The sequence below is a fragment of the Pieris rapae genome, chromosome 10, assembly GCF_905147795.1.
Source record: "Pieris rapae chromosome 10, ilPieRapa1.1, whole genome shotgun sequence".
Classification (NCBI taxonomy): Eukaryota; Metazoa; Arthropoda; class Insecta; order Lepidoptera; family Pieridae; genus Pieris; species Pieris rapae.
In genome coordinates, this window is record NC_059518.1 from 2,368,544 (window position 1) to 2,395,790 (window position 27,247).

General features: G+C 33.4%; 3 protein-coding genes across 4 annotated transcripts; 1 reads left to right on the forward strand and 2 right to left on the reverse strand.

The window, feature by feature from the left end:
- Window positions 1-454: 454 nt before the first annotated feature.
- Window positions 455-10,938, reverse strand: LOC111000136 (exocyst complex component 6). Its single transcript, XM_022269490.2, has 17 exons — window positions 10,631-10,938; window positions 10,164-10,313; window positions 9,916-10,021; window positions 9,410-9,548; window positions 8,963-9,143; window positions 8,157-8,232; window positions 7,439-7,580; window positions 7,157-7,293; window positions 6,475-6,631; window positions 5,677-5,812; window positions 5,433-5,518; window positions 4,481-4,691; window positions 3,748-3,840; window positions 3,063-3,177; window positions 2,490-2,586; window positions 1,808-2,005; window positions 455-1,255 (listed from the first exon to the last, which is right to left on the reverse strand). Exons 1-17 carry the CDS (start codon window positions 10,649-10,651, stop codon window positions 1,015-1,017), a joined length of 2,286 nt encoding a protein of 761 aa, XP_022125182.2. The 5' UTR covers window positions 10,652-10,938; the 3' UTR covers window positions 455-1,014.
- Window positions 10,939-11,255: 317 nt separating this feature from the next.
- Window positions 11,256-25,123, forward strand: LOC111000135 (aconitate hydratase, mitochondrial). Its single transcript, XM_022269488.2, has 17 exons — window positions 11,256-11,489; window positions 11,747-11,827; window positions 11,968-12,111; window positions 12,299-12,490; window positions 12,728-12,914; window positions 13,329-13,415; window positions 17,200-17,378; window positions 17,740-17,862; window positions 18,754-18,951; window positions 19,405-19,524; window positions 20,360-20,540; window positions 21,030-21,179; window positions 21,545-21,746; window positions 22,196-22,337; window positions 23,521-23,597; window positions 23,854-23,983; window positions 24,417-25,123. Exons 1-17 carry the CDS (start codon window positions 11,457-11,459, stop codon window positions 24,555-24,557), a joined length of 2,367 nt encoding a protein of 788 aa, XP_022125180.1. The 5' UTR covers window positions 11,256-11,456; the 3' UTR covers window positions 24,558-25,123.
- Window positions 25,124-26,132: 1,009 nt separating this feature from the next.
- On the reverse strand, window positions 26,133-27,103 carry LOC111000118 (60S ribosomal protein L22). 2 transcript variants are annotated; one of them, XM_022269470.2, is made up of 3 exons: window positions 26,976-27,103; window positions 26,600-26,888; window positions 26,133-26,325 (listed from the first exon to the last, which is right to left on the reverse strand). In XM_022269470.2, exons 2-3 carry the CDS (start codon window positions 26,877-26,879, stop codon window positions 26,162-26,164), a joined length of 444 nt encoding a protein of 147 aa, XP_022125162.1. In that variant the 5' UTR covers window positions 26,880-26,888; window positions 26,976-27,103; the 3' UTR covers window positions 26,133-26,161. The 2 variants fall into 2 exon arrangements, with proteins under 2 accessions (XP_022125162.1, XP_022125163.1); XM_022269471.2 differs by having other exon boundaries at window positions 26,600-26,903; window positions 26,976-27,085.
- Window positions 27,104-27,247: the final 144 nt, after the last annotated feature.

Genomic DNA, 27,247 nt, shown 5'->3' on the forward strand with positions numbered 1-27,247 from the left:
GATTTCTGAATCTGATCATTTGCCCAACACTGTTTTCCCTTTGAAGTTACTCTTGTACGAAACATTGTTTTGTTGTTATAGATTTTTTCTTTAGATATTATTTTTCTTCCTAAATTCCTCCTATCTACTCTCGGAATGAATTGTAAAACCATACCATTTCAAATAGATAATTAATGTATGACATAGCCTTTTTGCGGGAAATCAATGACACCTTAAATCATTTAAGATTAAATTTTGTTCGTTTATGTGGAAGTAAAACACAGGTTCAATAATACAATTTAATTATAATTTAATGCACTTATAACTAAAACTTTAAATAACGATAAATAACATAAGTATATGAAAATTAAACATTTAACTAAAATAATTATTGTTCATTTTTTTATACATAATTGTTATACGATTTTTTTTAATAATGGCTAAAACATTTTTAGCGTCAAGCACCATCTCCTTGTTACTTAAAACTGATCACGGAATATGTATTCGTAAAACGTGGGCTAAAAAGTTTAACATAGAAATAATAATAACGTGTGGGTACTTATGTAAAAATCTTTACAAAAAAATATTCTACGGTTGTGGGAAAAACAACACTAACAATAGAAAAAAGGCATTTAATACGTTAAAAGTTTTATTATAACGCATTATCCAGTTAAATAATGTTTATTTAAATATTACAGAAAATCTAAAATGTTGACTTTAGCTAACTTCAGGGTATCAGTTTTTTGTGTCGGTGTCATGAAATATTTCCCTAACACGCCCAAAATTTTTTTGACCGAGTATGATTTGATACTTCAATATTTAGTTGCCTTTGTGAGCCATACTACGATTATAGAAGTCATAAAAATTTTCGATAAGATTTTTATAGTACCATTTGAATATAATCCACACCCAAAATATTCATGCCATAACTATAGTCAGCCACCTAATACTTCCATCCCTAAAGTATGATACGCGTTATTCATGCCTCACGCTTGCGGTGCCCCTTTATCTATTCCGTGATCAGTTATGTCAAATCTAGCCATCTTGATTCTGCAGTTGCTTCAATTGTTTGAGGACCGTGTCGAGCAGTTTCCTTCTATCTCTTTCATTCTTCTTAAGAACAGAGAAGACAGATGACTTTTGCTCGGCTTCTCTTAACTTCTCGAGTAATGTTGCCGCTTCACGTGGCGACACTAGGGCGTATTTGGCTCCCTCCATACCGATGTCGTGGAGGTAGGAAGACCAATCCCAACTTGTTATCAGATCCAATAGTTGCCTGAAATAATAATAATTTATTAATTGCCATTATTGCCGATCCACACTCTCCACCAGGCGACACAAGGGGCCGCGAGAGCGAGTGTGGACGGTGCGCTCGCCTCGCCGCCTCTGTTTTTGTTTTATGCGATTTTTTTAGAAGTTTATCAAATAGAAACAATCATTTGGAATCCGAAAGTAGGATCTGATAAGGGAAAAAATTTAATAAGAACTTAGAAAGAAAAAAAATTAACGGCGTTTAAAAAGTAAAATACTATATTTATTCCGGCATATGATATTTTTATTCATATTTGTAATAACGGAAGGCATTAAAATTATAAGAATAGTGGTAGGCATAGAAAGAAGCTTCAATCACGTCAACTTTGTCGCAGATGTACCAAAAAAAAAGAGTGCAATCGGCGGCCTAATAGCTTTCGAGAGTTCTCTTCCAACTTTCAGGCAACACAAATTAATATGAAAGCATATATGTACATATTAATATTTTTTCGACAAAATGCAAATTCAAAAATATATTATTATACATAGTAAACAATTTTATTTATATATATCTCACCGTAGACTAGCGAAATGCTCCAAAAGCTGATCTCGTAGACCTGGTAAAGGGTCACTCGCAGCGAACTGCTCGCATTGGATGACGTCAAGATCAAGCTGGTGAAGGGCGCCCGCAGACACTGCCCGCACGTCGCCTTCTAGTAATAAAGCACGCAGCCGACACGCTATGCGCTGAACTGCTGCCGTTACTGCCGCCTCACTGCAAGAATATTGTCATATAAACAATCTTCGAACTATTCTTCTATGAAATTTCCTGTCAGTTCAAATGGTTTTTTTTGGTTCTGGTTTTGGAGGTCAATATAATTTTTTATTTTTGTCTAATCACGGCTTTAATATACAAATTGCAGTTTGACAGTGAAAAAAATACAATTAAAAAATCTACTCCCAAAATATCGGAATCGAACAATAAGAATTATTTTTTTAAAGGCCCATAACTTAAAAAAATACGTATTTGCGTTCATACGCACTAGAGGCATGATTAAACGAAATAAGTTCTACAACCACACTTTTTTCGCTGTCCGCTTCACGTGAAATGCCCCATATTCCTCTTTGTTACTTGGTGTCGTCATTTATCAAAATATGATTTGATAAATATAAGTAAGTACATAGCAATAATACGATTAGCTAATATATTGCTAAAATTATTAAATCGTGTAGTAATTAATTGAAATATATCGACTTACCGCGCACGCCGTGGTAATTGCTCTAGTGACGTCAGCACGCCAGTGAGGTATCCCAACATATCTGTCACGAAAGATGACGCTTGTCCGCTTGGCTCCACTGATCATAACATATAATTAATAAGTGTCACTAAAATAAGTTTTTGTTTTGACTATGTAAGTTAAATTATTTTGTATTAGTAGATTATTTGTCAGGCAAGCCATTTGATAAGTATTCTTTAAATCTAGACTGCCTAGGATAGAATTACGTTATTATTCAATAACACAACTCGAATTCGAATTTTAAAAATCCATAATAAATGTGTTTGGCGGCGTTCTTTTTTTTCTTTATTTGAACCACCCATAGATAACATTTTGACTAGAAATTTTCAAATAATAATCGTGAACGATCTCTTTGGAGATTGAAACATTTACCAAAAATAATTACATTCCAAATTCAAATCACTCAATTCCTAGAAATCTAAAAGCTTTTTTAACCTGTGTTAACAACTTTAACTTAAGTTGACAAACTGATCTTTTTCATTGAATGAATAAAAAGTAAAATTGTATTTTAGAATGACAATTGACAAATCTTACCTAAAAGCCAGTCATAGTTCTCAAGGTCAAGGAACTCATCCACCTTATGTTGCAAGTTTTCGCATATCTGCTTTTCTGCATCGTCTCGAGCGGTTTGAAACATACTACCAGCGGGCTGAATAAGAAATCTAATTTTAAAAATGCGCATTATTCTCTGAATGCTTTGGACATTTTAGGCATAACAATAAAAAAAACAAATAAAAATATTGATCATCATACGTCAACGGATGCAGATTAGCCCAATCGATGACGTAGCATGCTTGAAAAATACCTCTATCTAATCTGAATAATGTCCAGTACAATTAATGTTATCCTTCTCCGAAAACATATCAATACTGATTTAGATCAAAATATATATTTAGATAATTTAAAAATGATAATTAACACGTAACTTGACGTCTGCGTATGTATTTACGTCATCTGGTGCGACGCCATCTTGGATAGATAAGCCTTTTAGAATTACAAAAGTTTTAATAGCTTTTAGAGCTAATAAGAGAATTAAAAATCAATTTTTTTACAAATATAATCACCACAAACCTAAGATAGTTTTTAAAGTCATGTCAAATATATACACGACTAAGCGAGAGTAACCTGGTAATAAACAAAACTTGATTCGCCTTATTTATTATTCGCTTACGTTCTATCATATTATACTAAACTAGAAGACTAATTTAAAATATTTTACCTGTGTAGTTACCAGTTCTGAACCAGTAATATTACTAATAAACTCGTACAGGTAGGGCGTAGCGCTCTCTAGGTACTGGGTGTCCAATATTATCTAAAAACAAACATAACACAATTTTTTTAAAAAAACGTGTGGCACTCAGGGACAGCCGCGGTAAAGATATTTATTAATTATTTATTTATACAGTAGTTTTGTTCTTTTATGTACTTAAGATTTTTATTCAATCTCCACCAGACTAACCCGCCTATATAGTCTGTCTCATTCTAACGCGTACTGTCGCGTTCTGTCCCGCTCTAACGCGTATTGGCCGCATCTATATTACGTCATCGTGTGTTAGGTTTTTATTTTCGTTACGGGATTTCTTGATTCCGTCGACGCCCTCAAAGCCCGATAAAATCTAGTGCGGTTTGATGTGCAGTGTCTTTGCATCTTCTACCGCATTTACCATGGTAATTGTTCAGAGGAGTGGTTTGGATTAGGTAATACTTATAGCTTCGTTTCATCATCAACAGACATGATGAGGCAGAATACGAAATTCCAACCGTTTCACTTCAACTACCGTCCTTCCAATGAGCGTTTCTTGTCACAATTCTTAAACGGCAGGCAGCGCACTTGCGACTCTTCTGACAATGCGAGTGTCCATGGGCGGTATCACGGTATAATCAGATGAGCCTCCTGCCCATTGGACCCCTGTAACATGACAAAAAAGCGGTTTACCTTACGGCACACCTACCTGAACCAGTTGTGTTAGAGGTAACGCTCTTCGGAATAGAGCAGAAAGACAGCCAGTGAAGGATCTCGTGAGTAGCAGGGAGGTGGAATGACGAGCAGCTGCCGCCCGCCCTCCGCCGCCCAAGCCCAGTCCGGAAGAGTACTTCAGCCATGCGTACATGAATTCCTTCACTTGAACGTACACTGCGGGCACCACTGAGGAGAATGGGAATCTGAAAGCGTATTAATGGAAATAGAATCTAAAGAATTTCAAGTAATTAATTAGTTCCTTACATATATAATTTGAAAAATGATGAATAATAATATTTTCTCACAACTTCGTACATAAAAAAAGTAACTTTTATTTTTATAAATAAAAAGTTGTCTTGCTTTTATTGAGGGATTTGAATGGATGGAAAAGCTAGATGCTATACAACCAAGGTTAGTCGCTCTAACCAATCGCTCTAGGCCACAGCTGCAAGGCTAGACCACACACTGTATAACATACTGCTACCAAATTAGAGGTGCTCCAATTACTTTAACAAAATGCTAAAAAAAAATCCAAATATGGAAAACATCTGGTAAAAGGTCAAAATTTCAACTCTGATGGGGCAGTCGAAACCACGTACAAAGATTTTATTAATTCCTGTCCGGTATATTTTTTTAGTAAAGGGATAAATGATGGCAAAGATAGCAAAAGTGCATAAATAGAAAAAGATTACAGCTTGAACGACAACATTTAAAAACCCACTTGGTATTTTTCATAAAAATCTATCGAAATTTTCCAAATCGCTGAAATTAAAAACCGGCAACGCACTTGCGTATTCTAGCAGTATCACTTAACATTACATAAGCCTCCGATTTCCACTTTTCTATAAAACAAACTTGTTGGTATCAATATATATTTTAAAATAAAAACCCATTTTAATGTCTCCATGTTTATGCCCCTTTAGTTACTTCTGGGAAATACTCACTTTCTGGGAAAAGCCTGTGTCTCTAACTCATCTCCATCATACGGAAATGTGTCCATAACTGCATCGTATTGTTCTTGATTTTCCACCTAAAAATTTACACTTTTTTCATATTTAATTGTAAAAGCCAAGTGAGACAATTTTCGCCGAAATAATTAAAACGGTTATTTGGCTTAATTTGAGTTGAAGTTAGGAAAAAATTTAGTGATATCCAAAACTACTAAAATGAACAGTTAATTTACTTTACCTCAATAGGTCGGAATGTGGCGTTATCCAGTATATCGCGGAAGACGGCAACCCATCGCTGCATCAGCACTTCGGTGTAATGCTCTGCCATCTCTTGCAACAAATGCGGGAGTGGCTCCGTCGGTAATCCGTAGCATCTGAGCCGCAAAAATTAACATCGTGAGGAAGAGGAATTCTGAACTGAAAATCGGCATGTCAGCTTTTATTTTTTACTTTACTTATTCATGTTTCCCGCCGTTTTAACCATCCCTGACAAAAATTTCAAGATCATAATCATCCAAGTCCATTCAGTCCAGCCATTCTCAAGTTTTAGCAAGTCATTTTCATACATCTTCAAAAAATTAAGATTCATCAAGCTTTACTTACACTAGGTTTAAGATTCTTCCTTGCCAAACATAATATGTATGTATTATTACTAACTGACCCGGCAAACGTTGTTGCCAAAAAATTAAAGTATATAATTAACAAAAAAAACATAAGGGATATAGATAGATAGAGGGGTGAAAATTTAGGGTTGCATGTATTTTGTATGGTGTATCGTAAAAAAATAAAAACGAAAAATTTTGTCTAAAAAATAAATAAAAAAAATTAGGAGTTGGAGATGAGGAGATGTTGAGGAGATGTTGTTTGATTCTCAGACCTACCCAATACGCACACAAAATTTCATGAGAATCGGTCGAGCCGTTTCGGAGGAGTTCGGTTACTAACCCCGTGACACAAGAATTTTATATATTAGATGGTTAATTATCACAAAATATAATAAGTGTCAATAAATAACTATTATAGCTTTTACACTAACTTGAGAGCATTAATAAACAGCACAATCTGATGTTTGATACTGAGCATCAAAGTCGGGTCCGTGACGAGCGCGGTGTGCGTACGCAACGTGCCCGCTGCCGTTGAACGAGCGGAACCCCACGTTTCTCCCAACCAATCAGAGGATACCAGACCAGCGCCTTGAAACATTTTAAAAGTTTTACTTTTATCTTCACTTGCTTTAGAACGCATATTTAGCACCTTATAAACTTCAAGAGTGTATAGACAAAAAACAACAAAAATGTATAATAACTCTTGTAAACACTATTTATCTAAAAAACAAAGCATTTTTAATGAAACTTGTTTTTTCCCTAAGTTGAAATATGACTTAAACAAATTTCGTTATATCGATATGATATAACATTTATGGAATCAAATCCGGCTCGAAGGACCATTTAGCCTGTATCCATTAGCTGTTTACATCAGTGAGATAAACATATTAAATTATATTAAATCTAATGAGACTGTATAGTTCTTTCATTATCAATATCAACAATTATTATTATAACGGAGAATATACATGTTTTATGAGGCATTATCACTTCAGCCACTTCCTTGTGAAATGGACTACACAAAAAATAGCAAGTCTTTTATTCTCTTGCTTGCTCTATTTATAATATATAGAAAAACGATCTTTGACACAAATCAAAAACTTCGTTCCATACCTGTAGTAAGAAGATGTTCTTCTAGAATAAAGAAACCAAGTACAGCATTAAGGTAACTCTTCATACTCTGTATAGAGTCATGAAGGTTTCCAGCTGCTGGAATCACTACCAGACGAGCTTGCTGCCTACGTTGAGACCTGCAAAAAAATCCAGATTACAGGTGAAACAATGTCGAATATAACTCTTAAGAATCAGCTAGCACAAAGTTTATCTTATATCTTCTTATAAGTAAGCAAGTTCTAGTAAAAAAAATTGACATGGCACCCATCAATTATGTCTTACCGATAGTATTGAACGAAGTCGTGCTTAGCACCCAGCACTGTATGAATATGTAGACATCGGTATAGTGGACTGAAATCTACCAATTCGTGTGGACTCTGGGGAGTATTAGTCTCTACACTTGATGGACCCAGTGTTGCCATATCTAAGAAAAAACAATATATTTTCATAAATTCAGGTGTATTTCACGATAGTTGTTCTTGAAAAAAAAAAAACAATAGCGCCACACCATTTAGGCCTGGGCTGTGGAATGAAATGATCATTATTTGTTTTTCGTAATAAGCAAGTAGGTGATCTAAGGCATGCTTTATGAGTCTAAGGCATGCTATCACACGATTTTCTTCACTAGAGTAAGAGTTTAATGTAATTTACCTCAACATACTTGCTTTCAATGGTCGAGGTAAATTGGTGATATAATATCAATGTTCGAGAGACCACAAACTAATGTAGCAAAAATATTTTTTTTAAAACAACCATAATAACAATTATGCTTGATAGAACTCAACATTATTAATAGCAAGCAAAGTCCAAATTCTAAGCGAAAAGTGATAGTATTACAGTAAGACGCGGTATAACGCGGTAGACTGGGCCGCGTTATAACCGCAAAGGTTCAAAAAATCTAATTATGAACTTTACAAATTACAGAAATATAACTTGAGAAATAAACGTGATTATAGTTGTACCGCGTTACAGGGGAAATTACTGTATGATGTAGAGTTACCTTTCTTATTTTTTATAATATTTTCCAAACTTCGTCCCAGCATTTCTTGAGTTTGCTTTAAAGCCACTGCCCCAACCTGGAACATAAAAGTAACTTATTTATTATGACCTCATCCCTTATTTACCCAAAACGTTTGTTATTGACAGTGGTTTTTTTGTTCAGATTTCTCAGATTTCTGTATGTTTCGTGATCATGTTAATCTAATAGGCAAGTAGGTGATTAGCCTCCTGTTCCTAACACACGCTGTCAAATTTTTTTATCTAAGAAAAACCGGTTTCCTGAATTTTAAATGCGCACATAGGAAGTCCATTGGTACACAGGGTATTGAGCCTACAACCCAATGATGAGAGTCGTAATCTAAAACCACTGAACGCAAACATTGTATTCTAACACACTAGGAAATAAATTTGACGGTAAGACAAATTTCATCACTATTGTATTTTTAAATTAGGTATTAGAAAAAAGCAATGCATGCAAAACCCATTTTTTGGGGAAGGAGGTATACAGGTCACTTAAACTTAAGTGCTTACAGTCTATGGACACCTGCAGGTTTGATAAATCGGTACTGATATTTAAGATACATATACGGTTAGAATAAGTTTATTTCTCATAGGAATTTAAAAAAATTTGCTTACTGAGAAAAAAACCTGTACAAAAATACCTATACAAAAATTCAAAAACAAATACAGGAACAAAAATGCAGGTATACACTTTTCTCTTCAAAGCCTTCTTAAGTGTTCATTTTAACTTTAAAGTGTACTGACATGAATTTAGTTACTACTTTACTGAATTGTAACAGTACTTACCTGGGGGCTAAGTCTTCGAATGTTTTCAAGGAAATCCCTAAGATCAGCCATAGAAGCATCTTGTATGGCTTGTCGAAGTTTGGGTATATCTGAAGATATGTGTGAACACCACGCATATGGCCCTACACGCGGCAACAACACATGCTCAAGTTGTTCAAGGGTTTTGAGTGCTGGGTAATATCTGTTGAGAAACAATAACTTTAAATAACTTGAGAACTCTACCGGTAAGTCTAAAACTTTGCTAAAAGTAAACTAAAACTTGGTGTGTGAAAACTAAAACAACAGTATTTAAAAAAATGTTTAAGCAACAAATTGCTTTGATAAATTTGATAAATAAATAGAATCTTTGAAGATATGGCAAAAGGAAAATATACCAACAAGTAAGCTAATTACAAATAATTTTCCAAATATTCTATGTCATGCGAGTGTAACAGCACTAATAAATACCTTTTAGCTTCAACTTGCGACTTGAGTTTTGAATAAGTGGTAAGTAAAGGTAGACACAGCTCCATCTTTTCAATGGTAGATGCTATATTTAACTCAACACGCCTAGCTCTTATCAGTTCCTCAGATCTCACACACAATCCTTAAATTATTTAAAAGAAATATCATTAATTATTTTAAACTAAATAATTTTTGGAAGGATGACCACAAACACATATTTTAGTTTAGTATCTCCTACAAAATATATCCAAGGCAAAAAGTGTGGATTAACTTAGGCCTGTCATGAGGATTATTGATAAATTCAATGAACAACTCATAACAGTATTTTAATTTATTCTATAACTTAAGTAATAGATAATATAAATTTTTTTTCTGAATTTTTATTTTGAAATTTTTTATTGAAGAAATTAAAAAAATTACAAGAAGCTAATTGATATTAAAAAGAGTGTGCGAGCCATTGGGCAGTGTACATGTGTCAAAAAATACAGAATCTTAACAATACTACTAACCATCAGTAGTCTCCTTAACATTTGCATCAACATTAGATATCTCTGCATGAAGCTCTTCAGCATGAGATCTAACTTCCAGCAGCTCACGGATGGACTCTATGAAACCCTAAAGAATAATAAAATTAAATAAATTATTTTTGATTCTTTCCTAATTTAGGAAATATCTATATTTATACAACAGGATATAGGAGATTTTTTAAGACTACTACAAAAGCTTTTTTTACTTTAATATATACAAGTGGACTTACTTGATAGTAGAAGTTACAAAGCTTTTCAATTTCTTTATCATGCTGCTTAATTCTCTCATCCAGCTGTTGGAGAAAAGCATCATGACCACCTTCTCCCTCATACACCGATCTGAATGCTGGACCCCAATAGTCATCAATGCCCTCTATTTCCTAAAATAAGTGCAAACATTAATGTTTATTGACACCAAGAAGTGCACCATAAATAACTAAGATCATTTTTGATGCATGTGAATTATATTCTGCATGTGCAGCACTTGAAATGTGGCCAAATGTAAAGTTAGAGAAATGTCTACCTTTGCTAATGGGTTTTGTAAATTCCATTTAATTGTCTAGGTTTCACTTATAGAGGTCTAAAATCAAGCATTCTAATATTTATAATAATACCACAACCAACAATTTGTCAGTTCTGTTCTTAATCTACTTAACATAACTGTAACTTAACAGTTTCCTACTACAGGAGACCTTACCTGGATAGTAGCGTTGGTCATATTAGTCAGATGATTTTAAAAATAAAACTTTTCTAGCAAACAGTAGTAGGTATTGCAATTTCAAAATTGGGTATTTTATAATTTGAAATATATGTTATCGTCTTAGTTGCGCATCAAATTTTAAACGGTGTACTCTTTCGATTACATATATTATATTAAGGAATAGTAATTTTCTTGTTGTAATCCATATTATGTATTTTGATTTCTGATCATTTTAATTTTTTCCACTAAAATCTAAATCACAGACTAAGTTAAGACATTAGCGATTGCTTATCGGAATAAGCTATATGATAAGTTTGAATATAGTCTAGTTACATTGTAGTTTGTACACACTATAGGACCCGGAGCCATAGATTAAGCCATTTATTTATACAATTGATATTAGTTACTCTGATGAAAATATCAGAACTCAGAGAATACTCTGTTTAGAAAAAATGTCAAGGAACCTTTTTTTCAGGTTTTAGTCAGCGAACTCAGATTTAGCGTACTGCGGGAAACTCTGAAATTGACACTGAATATTATCCATAGACTATAGAGGGAGGAATAGCAACTGACAACTGACAACTGACGACTCAGCCGAACAATTTACCGTGTACAATACATCCATCACGGGGTACGGGCAGAATGCCAAAATTTATTTAATTTTTAGTCGAAAGTGGTGGTCGTGTAAGTGAGGTGTAACTAAAAAAATATAATTATTTTGTTTAAAAAGGAAGGAAAAGCAATAAAAAATCGATGCTATCAACGTTTATTTAAATTTTAAGTGAAAAAGTTATTAACAAAAAATACTTAAAGTCCGGCAACCATGGCACACTGTATGAGAGTTTTGCATGGCCAGGTAAGGTTTAATTAATAAATACACATCCCTACAGTATATTCGCTTTTAATGAAAACTTTAAAACCAGCACAAGATAGGTTTATCACTTTGTTTACTATTCTATCAGTTTGTGACCTTAATATAGATAACTCTGAATGAAGGGGTCAGCTTGGGTCACTCTTGCTGTAATTGGTATCGTTTTACCATTAATTGCTCATCTCTATCCGGTTTTCACTGGTCAGGGCAGAAGGGAGTATTCAACTAAATGATCTTTTCAGGGAAGCAGGACAAGAGCTGTCCTCTTGGAAATTCAGCAGCGATGCTTCAGTGTGTCCCCATTGACGGCTGCGGCGGCCCAGGTATACCTAACCTTGAGCAAAAGTCAGTTATACAAGATTTTATAGATACAATGGCACTGTTATGTAATCACTTTGTGTTTGAAAATTGAGCCTAGCATTGCTATTATACTGCCTCTAAATTGTTTAATGATGGATTTTAGGTTGCTATGTCCCGGTTCGACAAGGCCCCATTACCTTATGAAAAATTAACAAAAAATTTGGAGGTGGTTAAGAAGAGGTTAGGTCGTGACATGACCCTGTCAGAAAAAGTTTTGTACTCACATCTTGATGACCCAAAAGGACAGGTAAGTGATAAGGGTATTTCACTATAAAGATGTATAGTAATATTATTAAAGGAATCTAACCTAAAAAATTACATAAAAAAATGTCAGGAGGTGCAATTAACAATCAAATGCCCTCGTAATGCTATTCTTTTAATGCTGTAATTATTCTGTTGATGTAATAGTTGGTTTCTATATTTTATTTTAACAGGATATCGAAAGAGGTACCAGCTACCTCCGATTACGTCCGGACCGTGTGGCTATGCAAGATGCCACAGCCCAGATGGCTATGCTACAATTTATCTCATCCGGTCTTCCAACAGTGGCTGTGCCTTCTACTATTCACTGTGATCACTTGATTGAGGCCCAGATTGGTGGTACAGAAGATTTGGCTAGAGCGAAGGTAAATAAATAAAAGGATAATAGAACCTTACCTACAAGTTATTCCTTCTTAAGATTTTATTAACAGAGATTATATTCAATTTTTATAAAAGCTTTTGTGAATGATAGAAGCCAATCGTGTGCTGTCTGATTTCAGTAAATAGCTGAGATGTGTGCATAATTAACTTGCAATAATAATATTAATTTTAACAAATAAAAAAGTGTAAATTGATTTTAGACATTACTGTTAAATTTTTAGGACATCAACAAGGAAGTTTACAAATTTTTAGAAACCGCTGGAGCAAAATATGGAGTAGGATTCTGGAAGCCAGGCTCTGGTATTATCCATCAAATTATTCTGGAGAACTATGCTTTCCCTGGTCTTCTCATGATTGGTACTGACTCACACACACCAAATGGAGGTGGATTAGGAGGACTGTGCATTGGTAATTTTTATTTTTTATTATAAGTGATAAAAAGTGCATAAAATTATAATCTAATCTATTTAAGCTACCTCTGATGACTTAATAAATTAGTAAAAAGTAATTCACAGGTTTAAAATAATAGTTTGTGATTTGATAGTTGCTGATTTTTCACAGGTAAACATTGTATAACTGACGACAACTGCTATGTAATTGAAAATTCAATTTTATAGTATTCTATGCAGATGAATAGATGTGACATTAGTAATTGCACAATAATTATATAGATCATAAAACAAATCATATGAATATTTATGAAGATATGAAAACATTATTTTACAGTAGTATTTTTCAGTAACATTATGGCATTTTCAAAATGAAAACTGTACTATGAAGTGTTGATGGCGAGGCAATGTTTTTAATGAAGTATTATTCCAGGTGTGGGTGGAGCTGACGCGGTGGATGTTATGGCTGACATTCCTTGGGAGCTCAAGTGCCCTAAAGTTATTGGAGTTAAGCTGACTGGTAAGTTTATTTTATTTTATAAGTTAAGTTTTATTAAACAGTTAAAAAATCTTACAATACTTTATTTGTAACTCTAGTGTTAGTTGGTAAATAATAAAACAAGACGCATTTTACTCTATCTTGAAATTCTTAGTATTGTCTTTTATTAACATAACTTTTACACAGTTAAAGAAAACACTTTAACTGATAAATTTAAAATTATGTTTAAATAATTATAAGTTTACAATTATACATAACTTCAATCCATTAAAAAAGTGTTTTCTTAAAATTCTAAGGGATTTTTATATTGCCAGTTTATCTCATAATATCTGCAAAAACAAAATTCATATGGTCAGTTATAATGTGTCAAAATCACTTTCCCTTTCTAGATGTTACATATAATGTTTGTGCAGGTGACATATTGCGTATCTTTTTTATTGTCTATAAATAAGACAAGTGTGGCCGAGAGCCAGGCATTCAATGTCATATAAATGTTATACACTATATTCTAGTATTAGAATATACCACGATCACTTGCAAGATTGTTTTATTATTACTTTTACTTCTCATAGGTTGGTTCCTTATATAATTCAAAACGATATACCTACTAGTATCTATTAGTAGTGCGGAGATTTAGATTCTATAAATTCCTATTATTACCCGCGTGGCATCATTGGATATAGAAGACTGTTTAGTGTGGATCGAACTAGTTTATAAGGTGTAAAATTGCTTAAGACCAAATGTTATTTTCGAATACATATAAAAATTACATGTTAAATGTGTTAAACAATTTGTTTACACATACGTATATTAACAAGAGTTTAGAGAAATATTTAAATTCTGTCCAAAGTTCACTTCGGAGTTAGGACATGTTTAAGTGTGCAATAGATATGTATTTATATTTTTATTACACACATTTATACACAAATAAATCAAGGTGTTGGATTTAGCGTATACAAAAATCCCGTTTACAAATTCTATTCTTAAATATTTAAAACTTTGGAATAAGCCGACGGTATGCGTGTTGTTTCCTAACAGACTTTATGTGTCGAATCTGAAATCTGAATCAATTTTTTCTCCGTCTTCCCACCTGCGGTTTATATGCTACATTATATAATAATTTAGTAAAAAGATAAACAATGAATAATGTTTACATAATTTAGATAAAACTAATACGTATAATACGTTGGCTGTGATATTACTGCGACTGTAATCAATTGATAAAGTTCAATAATAATGATTCCGCGGTATTCAAAATTCAAAACGGTTCCCCGTCTACGTACCTATCTCTATTTTTTAATAACATAGACACAAACGGGCAGTAGGCTTATCTAATATTAAGGGATTTCGCCACCCATAGACACTTGCTGCAGGCCTTTTAAGAATTGGTACGCTAGATTTTTTAGATATACTTACTACTACTATTTGGGGTTTTTCCTGTCTAACAATCGATTTTAAAAAGCATTATAATACCTGAAATTTAATGATTATCTCTGCGATAATTATGTAAATCAAACAAGACGTAAGTGATAACATTTGCGCAGTTACGTATCGCGTTTCGGCTTTATGAGGACAATTGGACAGTACAAATTGATACAAGGAGATATTTGATAACAGTACGCGATCTTGATACTCCTATTCTTAAAGCGAATGGGTTTTTTTCATATTAAGAATAATTTTTTATTATTATATATTAAGATTTTTTTATTCCTCCTTTACACCTATTTGGCTCCTTCCTTATTTCTTTTTTAATAAAGTTACACTATGTAAAGCCTGGCATATACGATAACTTCGAACAAGTTTACTACGTATTACGACGGAGAGTTTATTGCCAGTTCTTCTCTCCCGTTCTACGCCCTTGATTTGAGAACTGGCAGTAAATGTAAATTCACAATTAATTTAATTTGTTTGACGTTCATAAGTGTACTTGTTTACCTATATGAATAAAGATATTTTTGTTTGTTTGTATAAGAATTGAATCATGAAAATGTAGCTAATATTTATCGTGATAAAAACGTATTCAATTAATGTTAGGTTTATTTTATATTTAATTCAAATATATAATACTTTTAAATAATGGACAATTCAAAAACTGATAAATAATTTGGTAAATACGACTTTATTTGGGTTTGTCTAAACGCGTGACCCTCACGAATTGTTTCAGTACGTTGACCTCTGACTTGTGTTAATTTGTACAAAAATTATTCTAATATTATGTAAACAAAATAAACAATATTTTTTTACAAAAGTAAAGTACGAATGAACGAAATGTATTATTTTATTTTAATTGAAGTTTAAAAAGAAGGCAGCCTCGGTTATAATGTAAAACTAAAAAAATAGCCTGTATCCTTTTATTGTCATTGGTCAGTCGGAAAGAAGTGTAGTGTTCGAGTTTTTCGTCTTTCATTTCACATTCTTATACTTTGTTATTACTTCTTCAAGAACGTATATAATATAACAATGTGATATTGTATTGTTGTTGTTCTATAATTACTTAGCGTATTGTACTGAGATTTTTTTTAAATATATTTACGCGTAGGTTAAAAAGTGAATTTTTGGGTCCTGCTGCATACTATAACTGCTGATATAGGCCGCTACTCGCAGCGCCGAAGTCGTGTTTATGTTGGGATGTGGCCCGAACTTGACAATCGATTCATATATTTAACGGTTCAAAAGCTTATACAGTAACATAAAATTTGTACTGTTGTCGGTGGGGTTGCTAGACTAATAAAAAAACTCTTCAGATATATATCAATTCTTAAATCTCACCTGTAAGGAATATAAGTGATGTTGACATATTTTATATTCCTTGTAAGGGTAATGTTATCTGATTTATAGATGTATGAAAAACTAAATACATGTACATATGTAAATTTACTAAGATTTGATTACATAACTCATGCGCCACACCTTTGCTATGTTTATATTACGATTTATGTTATGTATTACGTTACTAATTCAACAAATACTTTGCTACTTATATTTCTTATCTTAGTGAATATTGTATTTCTATGTGTTTATTAGGTGTAACATATACCTTAACATCTGAGCAACTGTAAATTGCACACATAGAAAATAGCGGCCGAGGTCGAATGTACGACCCCAAGGTCGAGTGTCACTTAAACAATTGCTCTAACACTGCTGTTAGTGCATATTAATAAATATTATCTAGAATATTCTAGAAGTTTGCATATGCATTTATTTTTCCTAAACATATTTCAAGTTGGTTTAGATAAACAAATCATACCTCTGTTAAGTGATAAAATTGTTTATGATAACGTAATCAGAGAGCGCTGCTCTGGCGTCCATATTTTGTCCCTTGAATAACCTTACTTAATATATTTTTACGCCTATTGCTTTATTTTAAAACGCAAGTACGAAGCAATACGAATCTACCCTTTATTTATTTATCAGCACATACATAATGCTGTATGTACAGTATATATTACAAGCAATTTTTTTTTTTAATTTATGACAACTATGTTCATTATTTTTAAGCTATATGTTTATACTTAAAAAAAAATATCTATCTACATTAATAAAACATAGGGGTTGATCGTCGGGGTGAAAATTATGAGTTATATTTTTGTACAAAAGGTTTTGTCAAAAAAATAAAAATTGAGGCGATATAAAAATGCAATTAAATTACTAGTCATTGTTCGCAAATAAGCAAACCCCCGCACACCAGTAAATTTGGCTTCAAAATAAGTTAATTTTAAATATAAGTCCTAAATTAATAAAGCAGGTAGAATGTCAAAATTGCAGAGCGTTTCATGAAGGAGTACTAAAGAACTGTAATTTTTAGGTAAGCTGTCAGGCTGGACATCCCCCAAAGATGTGATCCTGAAGGTCGCCGGCATCCTCACAGTGAAGGGAGGCACTGGAGCCATTGTTGAGTACCATGGACCTGGTGTTGACTCCATCTCTTGTACGGGAATGGCTACAATTTGTAACATGGGTGCTGAGATCGGAGCTACCACTAGTGTGAGTATACGTTTGTACAAACTTTGGTTTGCCAGTTTAAATTATTTCACAATTTTGATTTTTGGGATTATTCATATTTTAAAATAAAAAACCTCTTAATATTTTATTGTGCCCTGGTACTTCGTCATATCAGAAACAGTTATAGCATCGGATTACTGTGCACAAGAATTTAAATTAGATGAAGTCCGGAATCAGAATGTCTGGATGATAACACATTATTTTATAATCCTGTGGCAAGATATTTTTATTGGGCTTAGATTACAGGGAGACGGAGGAATTTTTTATCTTCCTCTTTGTCTATTATCTTACATTGTACAAGTTGGATTATCTAATTATTGACTCTGAGTCGTACGATTTGCAGATATTCCCATACAACTCACGTATGGAGGCGTACCTTAAATCGACCGGACGCGATGGCGTGGCAAGCGCCGCTAACTCCTTCAAACATCTCCTCACACCTGACCCCAAGGCACCATACGATGAGGTATTTCCAAATATAACATTATACATAACATAATACAATACAATACAGCGGAAATCAATAAAATCGTTGAAGGCGGTTTCCACTGCCCCATCAGTTTTTTTATTAGGTAGTCTGTATTTGGATAAAATGGTAATCAGTTGGAGCAATGTCCAGGGTATACGGTGGATGTGTTAGACATTCCAATTGATTTGGCAGTAGTCTGTTAACGTTTAATTATTATAATTTTAATGTTAGTATGATATCTTTAAACTAAATTCTTTTTGCTTAGGAGAATAATCGACAAAACATATTGTATAAAAATGTATTTTTATGACATAAAAATTAGTTTAAAAAAATTAAATATGTTTATAATGGAACATTAGATACAGTTATCACGTATTCCACGTCATTGAATTGGAATCTGAAGGCGTCCCTAGTGATCGGCAAAGAAGGCAAAGGGTGTAGGCCGAGAGAAAAAGCCGGAGTAAAAAACTCTTTTAAACGCTACTCTGTTACGAAGGAAATCATAAAACAACTCTTATTTTTTTAAAACAAGTATCGCAAATTAATTAGAAGTAGCCTGTCTAGTAGTAGTCCCAGGCCCCTTTTTTCAAGTTTATAGCAAGCTTTTTTACACAGCCTTTCCTTAGTACATTTCTTAAGTTTATTAAAAGGCAGAGATAAAAGAGCCTCCGGGATTTTATTAAAGAAGAGTTCCCTTTTTTTTTAAAAGAGATCCTATTGTTATATATTTAAATTTTAACTAAATTCAAAATACGAGCATACTCCTTCATCAGGCCAGCAACGCACCCACTAAACACAAACATTTGTTGGTTTTTCGGTTCTGGATTTTGATTGGTAAAAAAGTTGTTTTGTAAGAAAACTGCGTATCTCACTATTCAATATTTTTAGCTGATCGAAATAAACCTGTCCACTCTGGAGCCACATGTGAATGGACCGTTCACACCTGACCTCGCCAATCCAATCTCCAAGTTAGGAGAAGCAGCTAAGAAGAACGACTGGCCGGTAGACATCCGTGTTGGTCTTATTGGATCTTGCACCAACTCTTCTTATGAAGATATGGGGCGTTGTGCCAGTATTGTTAAAGAAGTAAGTTATAAAAAAAAAAATATGGATTTTCAAGTTTCAATTAAAAATTGTATGTTTTAAATAAAATAAAATCAGTGCCGCTACACAACTTTTAGGTCTGGGCTTCAGATTTCTGTATCTGTTTCATGATAATTTGTCATGTAACAGATATAGAAATTACAAACGGAACTCACGTTACAAACTGAAATTAAAAAAAGGACCATTGAGTTCTAGGCCTCAGATTTATGTATATTGTTTCTTGTGTTTTTTCCTTATCACCTCGAGTCTAATTTTATTATGCCGTTTCTATGAAATATTTCCCACTTAGAAGGTCCGTAACTATCAAGCCCTCAGGAATTGAGAGTGTCTATGGATCATCAAGTGAGCTTCCTGCCCGTTTGCCCATTGTTCTATAAAACGAAAAAAAAACGTTTTATTTTAATATTATCTTTTGACCTTCCTTATCTCTTACAGGCGATAGGTCACGGACTCAAATCCAAAATCCCGTTCAACGTGACACCTGGATCAGAACAAGTCCGCGCTACAATTGAACGAGATGGAATTGCGCAGACGCTGAGAGACTTCGGTGGCACTGTAAGTATTTTCTTGATTGCAAATGTTGATTCGTAAATATGATCTAGTCAAAACCATTTACGTTTAGTCCAATCGTCTATGTAAAATGCTTGTGAATAATAAATAAGAATGATAATAATCACCTTGATGTTTATTTACAAGCATGTTACGTCATAGGGACTTGTGCGACGCCATCTTTTATTTAAATAGCCAATACTTATCAGAATTAAAAATAACAATAGGGTTTCGTTTATCGTCTCTGATAAATCTTAAAAATAGAACGTACAATTAAAAGGCGGACAACGCATTCGTGAGAAGAATCATATGTGCAATTCACACTTGACAAAAGTGGAACCTTCAAAAACTAAAGTTTTTATAGTTAATAATATGTAAATTAGCCTTTTTTCTGTATACGATTACTATTTTCTTTAAAAAATGTTTTAATGTTAAATTTTAATTTATAAGTTTAAAATCAATCTAATTTCGTAAAATCTAAAATAATGAAAGTTTGAAATTCTATGATATGATATAAAAACGACAGTCAATAAAAACAGACAGCCAGATAAATTCATAAGATTTAACATGGGAGAGAATGAGATAGGAAGCATTATACAGTGTATACACTTTAAATCGTCTATTTATTTATTTATTCGGAAACCAAACAGAAACATTCTTACAATAAAAAGACAAAGTCAAAAATAAAACACAAAACAAACACACTAGATGCATCCACAATAGGTTACACTTATACAACCATATGATACAAACAAAACAAAACATGACAACAACACATATACATGGAAGAGTTAGGACATAGGTCTAATAGCATATTGGTACTTAAATAACTTTATTACAGGTATTGGCCAACGCTTGTGGCCCCTGCATCGGTCAATGGGACCGTAAAGACGTGAAGAAGGGCGAAAAGAACACAATAGTGACGTCATACAACCGCAACTTCACCGGACGTAATGACGCCAATCCCGCCACGCATTGCTTCGTCACCAGCCCCGAACTGGTCACAGCATTGTCCATTGCAGGTATTTCATAAGAGAAGAGAGTGAGTGAGAAGATTGAATGCTCGTTAGTTTTGACGCTAAACAAAAAAAGTGTGTGCGTACAAAGTACACATAGAAGTGAAACTACTTACTAAATTATTTATTACTAAGGTAAAATCCCCAATAGATGATCATTTACCCGTATGTAATCACTCCATGTATTTGTATATATATATAAAGCAAGGTGCGTCACATAACAAAATTAGATTACACGGTCAAAAGAATTTATAAACTAACGAAACATCGAAAAAGTTTTCGACTGCGCACTAATCACATTTCTCCTTTTAGTTTATTTTTTCATAAATGGTCTCAGCACAAAGACACGTATTAAAACTTTAAATGGAAATTCTGTCGCATAACGTGCAGTAAACGCATATTTTTTAATAATTATTAACTACTTATAGTTTAAACTATGAATGATTCCGAATAAGGGCGTGGCCAAGGGCTGTTCTAAACTTGAAAATTATTTAGGTCGTCTCGACTTCAACCCAGTAACGGATGAGCTAACAGGAAAAGATGGCAAGAAATTCCGTTTGTCCGACCCCTACGGTGATGAATTGCCCGCAAGGGGCTTCGACCCTGGCCAGGACACATACGAGCACCCACCTGCCGATGGCTCCAGTAAGTTTGTATAACATAATTCATCTTGTGGAGTTTTCTATCGAAAAGATTTAAAAACTTTTCTTCTGTCTATTGCGATCTGGACTTTATTTGTTTCTATTAATTAGAATTTAAGTTTGTGCCAATTTTGTTATAAAATATGGACTTCAACCTAATGTTTGAAATTGAAAAATGCCTATTCTATTTAGTAAATATTTTTAATAATATTATAATAATTGTACCTTAAGTCAGGTCAAAATCGATCTTATTTACGTCAAACTAGTATCCACCATTAATTTACAACTTTCAACAATTACTAGAAGTGTTACTAGGAATTATTTAAAAGATGTAATAAATATACAAAATAATAAAAAACTCCCCGACAGAGGTGAAAGTGGACGTACTACCAACATCCGACCGTCTCCAACTCCTGGAGCCGTTCGACAAGTGGAATGGCAAGGACCTCACTGACCTCACCATCCTCATCAAGGTGAAGGGAAAATGCACGACTGACCACATCTCGGCAGCTGGACCATGGCTCAAGTACCGTGGACATCTTGACAATATCTCCAACAATATGTTTATCACGTGAGTTGATTTTGACAATTATGTGTGATAAGATACATTTTCATTCAATAGCTTACATATTATTTATTAATAAACCCTAAAATTAAGATTAATTTTGTGTTTGTATATGTATTAAGTTCTATGACTTACGATTATCTATTAAAAAAAAATTTAAATTAAGTTTTCTATAACTATTATCTATGGTATTGTCTTTTATACACATTTAAAGAAAACCACTATCAGTTGTTAAATGTCTGTGATACTTTTTGACATTTAACACCTTTGTCTTCAGTCACCGTGACCACGCACGCTGTAAAGCACGCGAAACGTCGTGTTAAATTTAAAATTATGTCTAAATAATTATAAGTTTAAATACAATAACAATAATCCGTAAAAGTGTTTTTCTTCAAATTAGGATTATCTATTAACATACAAATCATTCCTCTCCATAAATTTGTGATTGCTTTCAGTGCAACGAACGCCGAGAACGGTGAATTGAACAAGGTCCGCAACCAAGTGACCGGCGAATGGGGACCAGTTCCCGGAACTGCTCGGGCCTACAAGGCTGCCTCCGTACCCTGGTGCGTTATTGGAGACGAGAACTACGGAGAGGTGAGATATAATCCTAGCGATACCTACAACGATGAAATACGAGATACCTACAATGATCAAACCTGAATCGCGCTTGCGAAATATTTTCGACCGCTATATATACATTTCAAGTCACTACGGTCTGACCGAATTAAAATTTCAAGAAACCTAAAAAGGGAAATCCTCTGAGGCCTTGTCAATCTGTGAGTAAGAAGATCCTTTTAGGTTGCCAGAAGCTCACAATATAATACTAGACAGAGATAGCAGTATAAATAGGGTGTATAAATAATAAGGGAAAAATTGAAAGATGTATTGTTGCTATAGGTAAACTTATAGATCTCATCTATTAGAAAGTTCACTTATATTATATAATTTATAATATAATTACAGTGTATTACTTTATAAATAAGAAATATTTAAAAAGTCATTAAATATATATAATAAATTAATTACATAAATAGAAGTAATTAGAAATTAGTATACATAACGTAATTAATTGTAAAACTCATACGATTATTGAATATCATAGCGCTATGATCGCCAACAAACTGTTATACAGTTTGGCGATTTTTTTTCCATCAAAACATGGACAAAAAAAGAGGTTTTAAGCAGGATTTAAATTTGTTAAAGTAAAAATAACCTTTCCAATGGCTCGCCAAAACACACACAAACACACGCCAACGCTACAGCCTTGCCAGAATGTGGCTCGTCAAGGATCTTTTTATGTCGACGGAAGCTCATTACCTTCCTCCAATTCATAGACAACATGAATAAAAAGGTTTTAAGCTGCATTTTTCTTAATTAAAAATAAAAATTACATGCTCTTACGTAAACAATTGTGTAGCAAATGTTGGTTTCATTGAACATTTCGATGTAAAAAATCGTAAAAATAATTGCCTGATACCATACTGGAGCTTCTACTTCTAGTGCATAATATAATTCTTGAAACGATATGTTCATTACCCGTATTCCAATAGTATCTCAAGTCACTTGAGCTTAAGTTCGTCAAAGTTCTACTGGAAATAATGATTGTAATGATTTTGACGCTTACGTTTGATTCTCTGGTACACCGTATACGATAGCTTACGTAGATCGTCAAAGGAAATACTAGTAAAAAACTTTAATCCGATTAATTATTAAAAAAAACAAATGTTACGCTTTAAAATAAAAATAAGTTTTTATTTGAGTTAAAATTGTTTTAAAGGGCTCGAGTCGAGAGCACGCTGCATTGGAACCCCGTCATCTTGGAGGCCGCGCCATCATCGTCAAATCCTTTGCCAGGTAATTTTACTTTTGAACTAATTCCCATGATTCCTTATTGGCTTATTAAAATAAATCGTGTTACAGTTTGAATATGAAAAACATGGCACACAGTGTACTTGTCCTTATGGACTAGCTATTTTCTACATATATACATAATTGTATGGATACTTAAAATCATGTCTATGGTGAATCTAAAATTTTTTTCATTAGAAATGTTTATACATATATTAAAATCCGCTGCTCCACAGAATACATATTAAATTTGACTTCTCAGAATCCACGAGACTAACCTGAAGAAGCAAGGTCTATTGCCACTCACTTTCGCCAACGCCAGTGACTACGACAAAATCCAGCCTACAGACAAGATTTCCCTTCTCGGACTTAAAGACCTCGCACCTGGCAAGGTATGTATTGAAAAAGAATTGATAATGGCCTAAAGGTCTAAGTACCAGGCCATAAACTCCAAAAAATAAAAAAAGGAATTGATGATAACCATTTTTAATTATACATAATTATTTTGTAATCTTAATCTGTAAGTCAATAATGAGTTTACTCCAGTATTTCACGCAGTAATCGGTCGAAATTGGCGTCTATGGTCAATTATAGAGCTTACTTAGCTATGAGATGTCAGTTCGCGAGAGACCTCGATCTAGAATATTCTTAGTGATATCTTTACTGCATAAATGATCACTTGATTTCTCAATATTGAAATCCTCGCACACCCAAGAAATATTCAGTTAATAATTATCATATATATATTGTATACACTGAGCAACATATGTGTATAAAAACACCATCCCAATGAAAAATATTTAATTTTAAAAATCTGTGTTGCAGCAACTTGAATGTGAAATCAAGCACAAGGATGGTAAGTCGGAACGCATTAAGTTGAACCACTCATTGAACGAGCAACAAATCTCCTGGTTCAAAGCCGGTTCTGCCCTCAACCGTATGAAGGAAATTGCTGCTGGCAAGTAAACATTTGGATACAATCCATAGATAACAATTATGGCCTTTAATTCGAATTTCGAAACGCCAATTTCGCCGCGAAAATGTGACATGTTTTACAAATTATCATTGTTATTAGGTCAGTGTTGCCATTTATGAGCCATTATTTTGGCTTATCTATTTATGTTAAGTAATTGTTTATAAACTTATTGTTTTTATTATTATTTTATAATTATTCTGTATCCTTATTAATATTTGTACCAGATTTGAGAGCTAATACTGTGTAAAGCTGGCAGCACTGATAGCAACAGTTACTTATTTAAAATAAGTTGTAGATTACATATATTAATAAAGTACGTCTACCCATGTTGTTACCGTTTTTAGTACAATATACGATTGATGATTGTAGTGCATTTTGAAATGTCTCGCGGCGTGTATGTTACTTAGATTGTAGAGATATTTATATAGATCACATTTGAAACTTTCTTCATAATGTATTATCAACCAATAATTATGTAAGTAAAGTTTTTTTTATTTATGTACATAATTATTATTTTGTGTACTTTTATTTATAACAAATAAAAATTACGTACGTATAATTGAATTTTATTTCGAATTCATACATGTATTTCCTCTGTTCCAAGCGAGGGTTTAAAAAAAATCGTAATAATGTTATTCTATGCAGTTGGTCACAAGTGATTGGGAAGTTCATAAGCATTGCTACTACGTTGCGAGAAAAAGCAACTTTTGTGTTAGGAAGCTTACTCTACTTAAATATTCCTGAATTTTTGCCAAAAGCTGGCAACTCAAGTTACACATTTGATTTCACTTAATAATTTTACCTAGCTGCACCTGCTTGTCCATGATATTATATAAAATACAATGTACAAATGAATTATATTTGACTCAATTAGCCAAAATTTTACCTCAGCCTAAACATTTACAATGGTTAACAAACTTCTCCAAATTTTTTGTGGTTGTCAATTAAAATCCATAGAAGAAAGATGCTCTTAAGGGTTGAATCTCATCTGGCAGTACGGAATCGCATTTGTTCCGCCTGTGCTACCACGTGCTGCATTATGCTGCCGCATGCGAACGCGCGCTTTCGCATTCCGCAGACAAAAAGGCGAATCGTTCCGGGATCTCCCTGCCGACCATTGCATTTTGTCCGCATTATGCTTTGTCTCGATCTAGCAAATGGCAGTTCTAAGCGACAAAGAAAGGGCGACGGAAAAAGCGATTCCGTGCTGCCAGATGAGGTTCAACCCTTAGACTAAGAATGGCATATGTCTATTAAAAAATATTGATGTATGCCATTTCATGATAAATAGGTATTGGAATTGTTGAAACTGATGACTGCAATAGTGGCTGTCAAAAGAATGTAAAAACTTTGTAATTCAGAACATACCTAAGTCTAATTCTTAGAATTTTGTGTGCAAAACTAGTTAAATAGTAAAACAAAATTGTTTTTCAGAAATTATAACAATGCTAGTCCTTAGGTAGAGAAATATTAATATAAACCAAATGTCATAGGTTTTTCATTAAAGAATATATTTTTGGTTATTTCTATTTATGAAATGAATATGATACAAATAAAAGACAAAATAGTGTAAAACTATATATTAATCAAAGGTCTAATCCTCATTATCTTCATTGTCACTGTCAGCGTTAATGTTGAAGTAACGCAATTCATATGAATCATGGGCTGAGGCAACCACTCGAAGCCAGTCACGCAGATTGTTCTTCTTGAGGTAACGCTTTGTCAGGTACTTTAGATACCTCTTGGAGAAGGGAATGTCTGGAAAAGATTATTTAAGTATATGTATTCAAGTTACATACATATTCAGACAACCTACAATGATTACAATGAATTTGTGTGCACTAATTTCTCTATAAAAATTAAATAGAAATTCCTGAATGACCTTAATTAGCCAGTTTGGAGTGATATTATGCTCATAACATATGCCGTAAGTCATGACCTAAACTAAACATTAACAAGAATTAAGATTTCATAAATAGAATTATATTTCCATGATCACACTTTAAACACATATTAAATATACTTTACTAACCTGCGCTGATGGCTACTTTCGTCTTGTCGCGAGCGATGACAACGTGATTGCCTAGGTTATTGGTTTTGCCTTCAACTTTTACACGTTCTTTTAAGTATTTTTCGAAGTTTCCAACATCGAGAATGCTGTCTTCGGCGGGATGTGTGCAGTCAATTGTGAATTTCAAATTGATTTTCCTTCTTTGACCTTTACCACGGATTTTACCGCCTTTGACACCCTTCTTACCAGTTTTCTGGTGTAATTGAGCTTTTTTAGCAACTGGCTTTTTAGCTACAGCCATTTTGGCAACCTGAAACAAAATCCTCTTTCCTAATACTGTAAAATAACACAAGATCACTTAACATCAATTATCTAAAAATCTATTTGAGTAACCTACCGAACACGTGTTACAGTCACCGAAAAACCTGCAAAATGGCCGATTTCAAATCACAATATTTTTGACAGCATCTTTTACTCTGGTAGCAGATAACTAACCCTGCACAGACCACATATAAACAACAACTACAAGCGGCGTTACACTTAGTAGTCTGTGCCAACGATACTGCTCGCTTTTTGTTCTTAAGAAATGCATCAAGTCAAGCTCAAGTTAATGTTCATGACTGTATAATAAAATATGTAACGGTTAACAAAAAATACATTTTGTTTGCA

Bases quoted from the DNA above. Each gene is read 5' to 3' on its own strand.
- LOC111000136 (XM_022269490.2), bottom strand. From the start codon at position 10,651: ATGACCAACGCTACTATCCAG. The intron at 10,314-10,630 runs GTAAGGTCTCCT...CACTTATTTTAG, and splicing joins TGACCAACGCTACTATCCAG to GAAATAGAGGGCATTGATGA. The intron at 8,233-8,962 runs GTAAGTACTGTT...TTTATGTTCCAG, and splicing joins TTCGAAGACTTAGCCCCCAG to GTTGGGGCAGTGGCTTTAAA.
- LOC111000135 (XM_022269488.2), top strand. From the start codon at position 11,457: ATGGCACACTGTATGAGAGTTTTGCATGGCCAG. The intron at 18,952-19,404 runs GTAAGTTATAAA...TATCTCTTACAG, and splicing joins GTGCCAGTATTGTTAAAGAA to GCGATAGGTCACGGACTCAA. The intron at 20,541-21,029 runs GTATTTCATAAG...AAAATTATTTAG, and splicing joins CACAGCATTGTCCATTGCAG to GTCGTCTCGACTTCAACCCA.
- LOC111000118 (XM_022269470.2), bottom strand. From the start codon at position 26,879: ATGGCTGTAGCTAAAAAGCCAGTTGCTAAAAAAGCTCAATTACACCAG. The intron at 26,326-26,599 runs GTTAGTAAAGTA...AATCTTTTCCAG, and splicing joins GAAAGTAGCCATCAGCGCAG to ACATTCCCTTCTCCAAGAGG.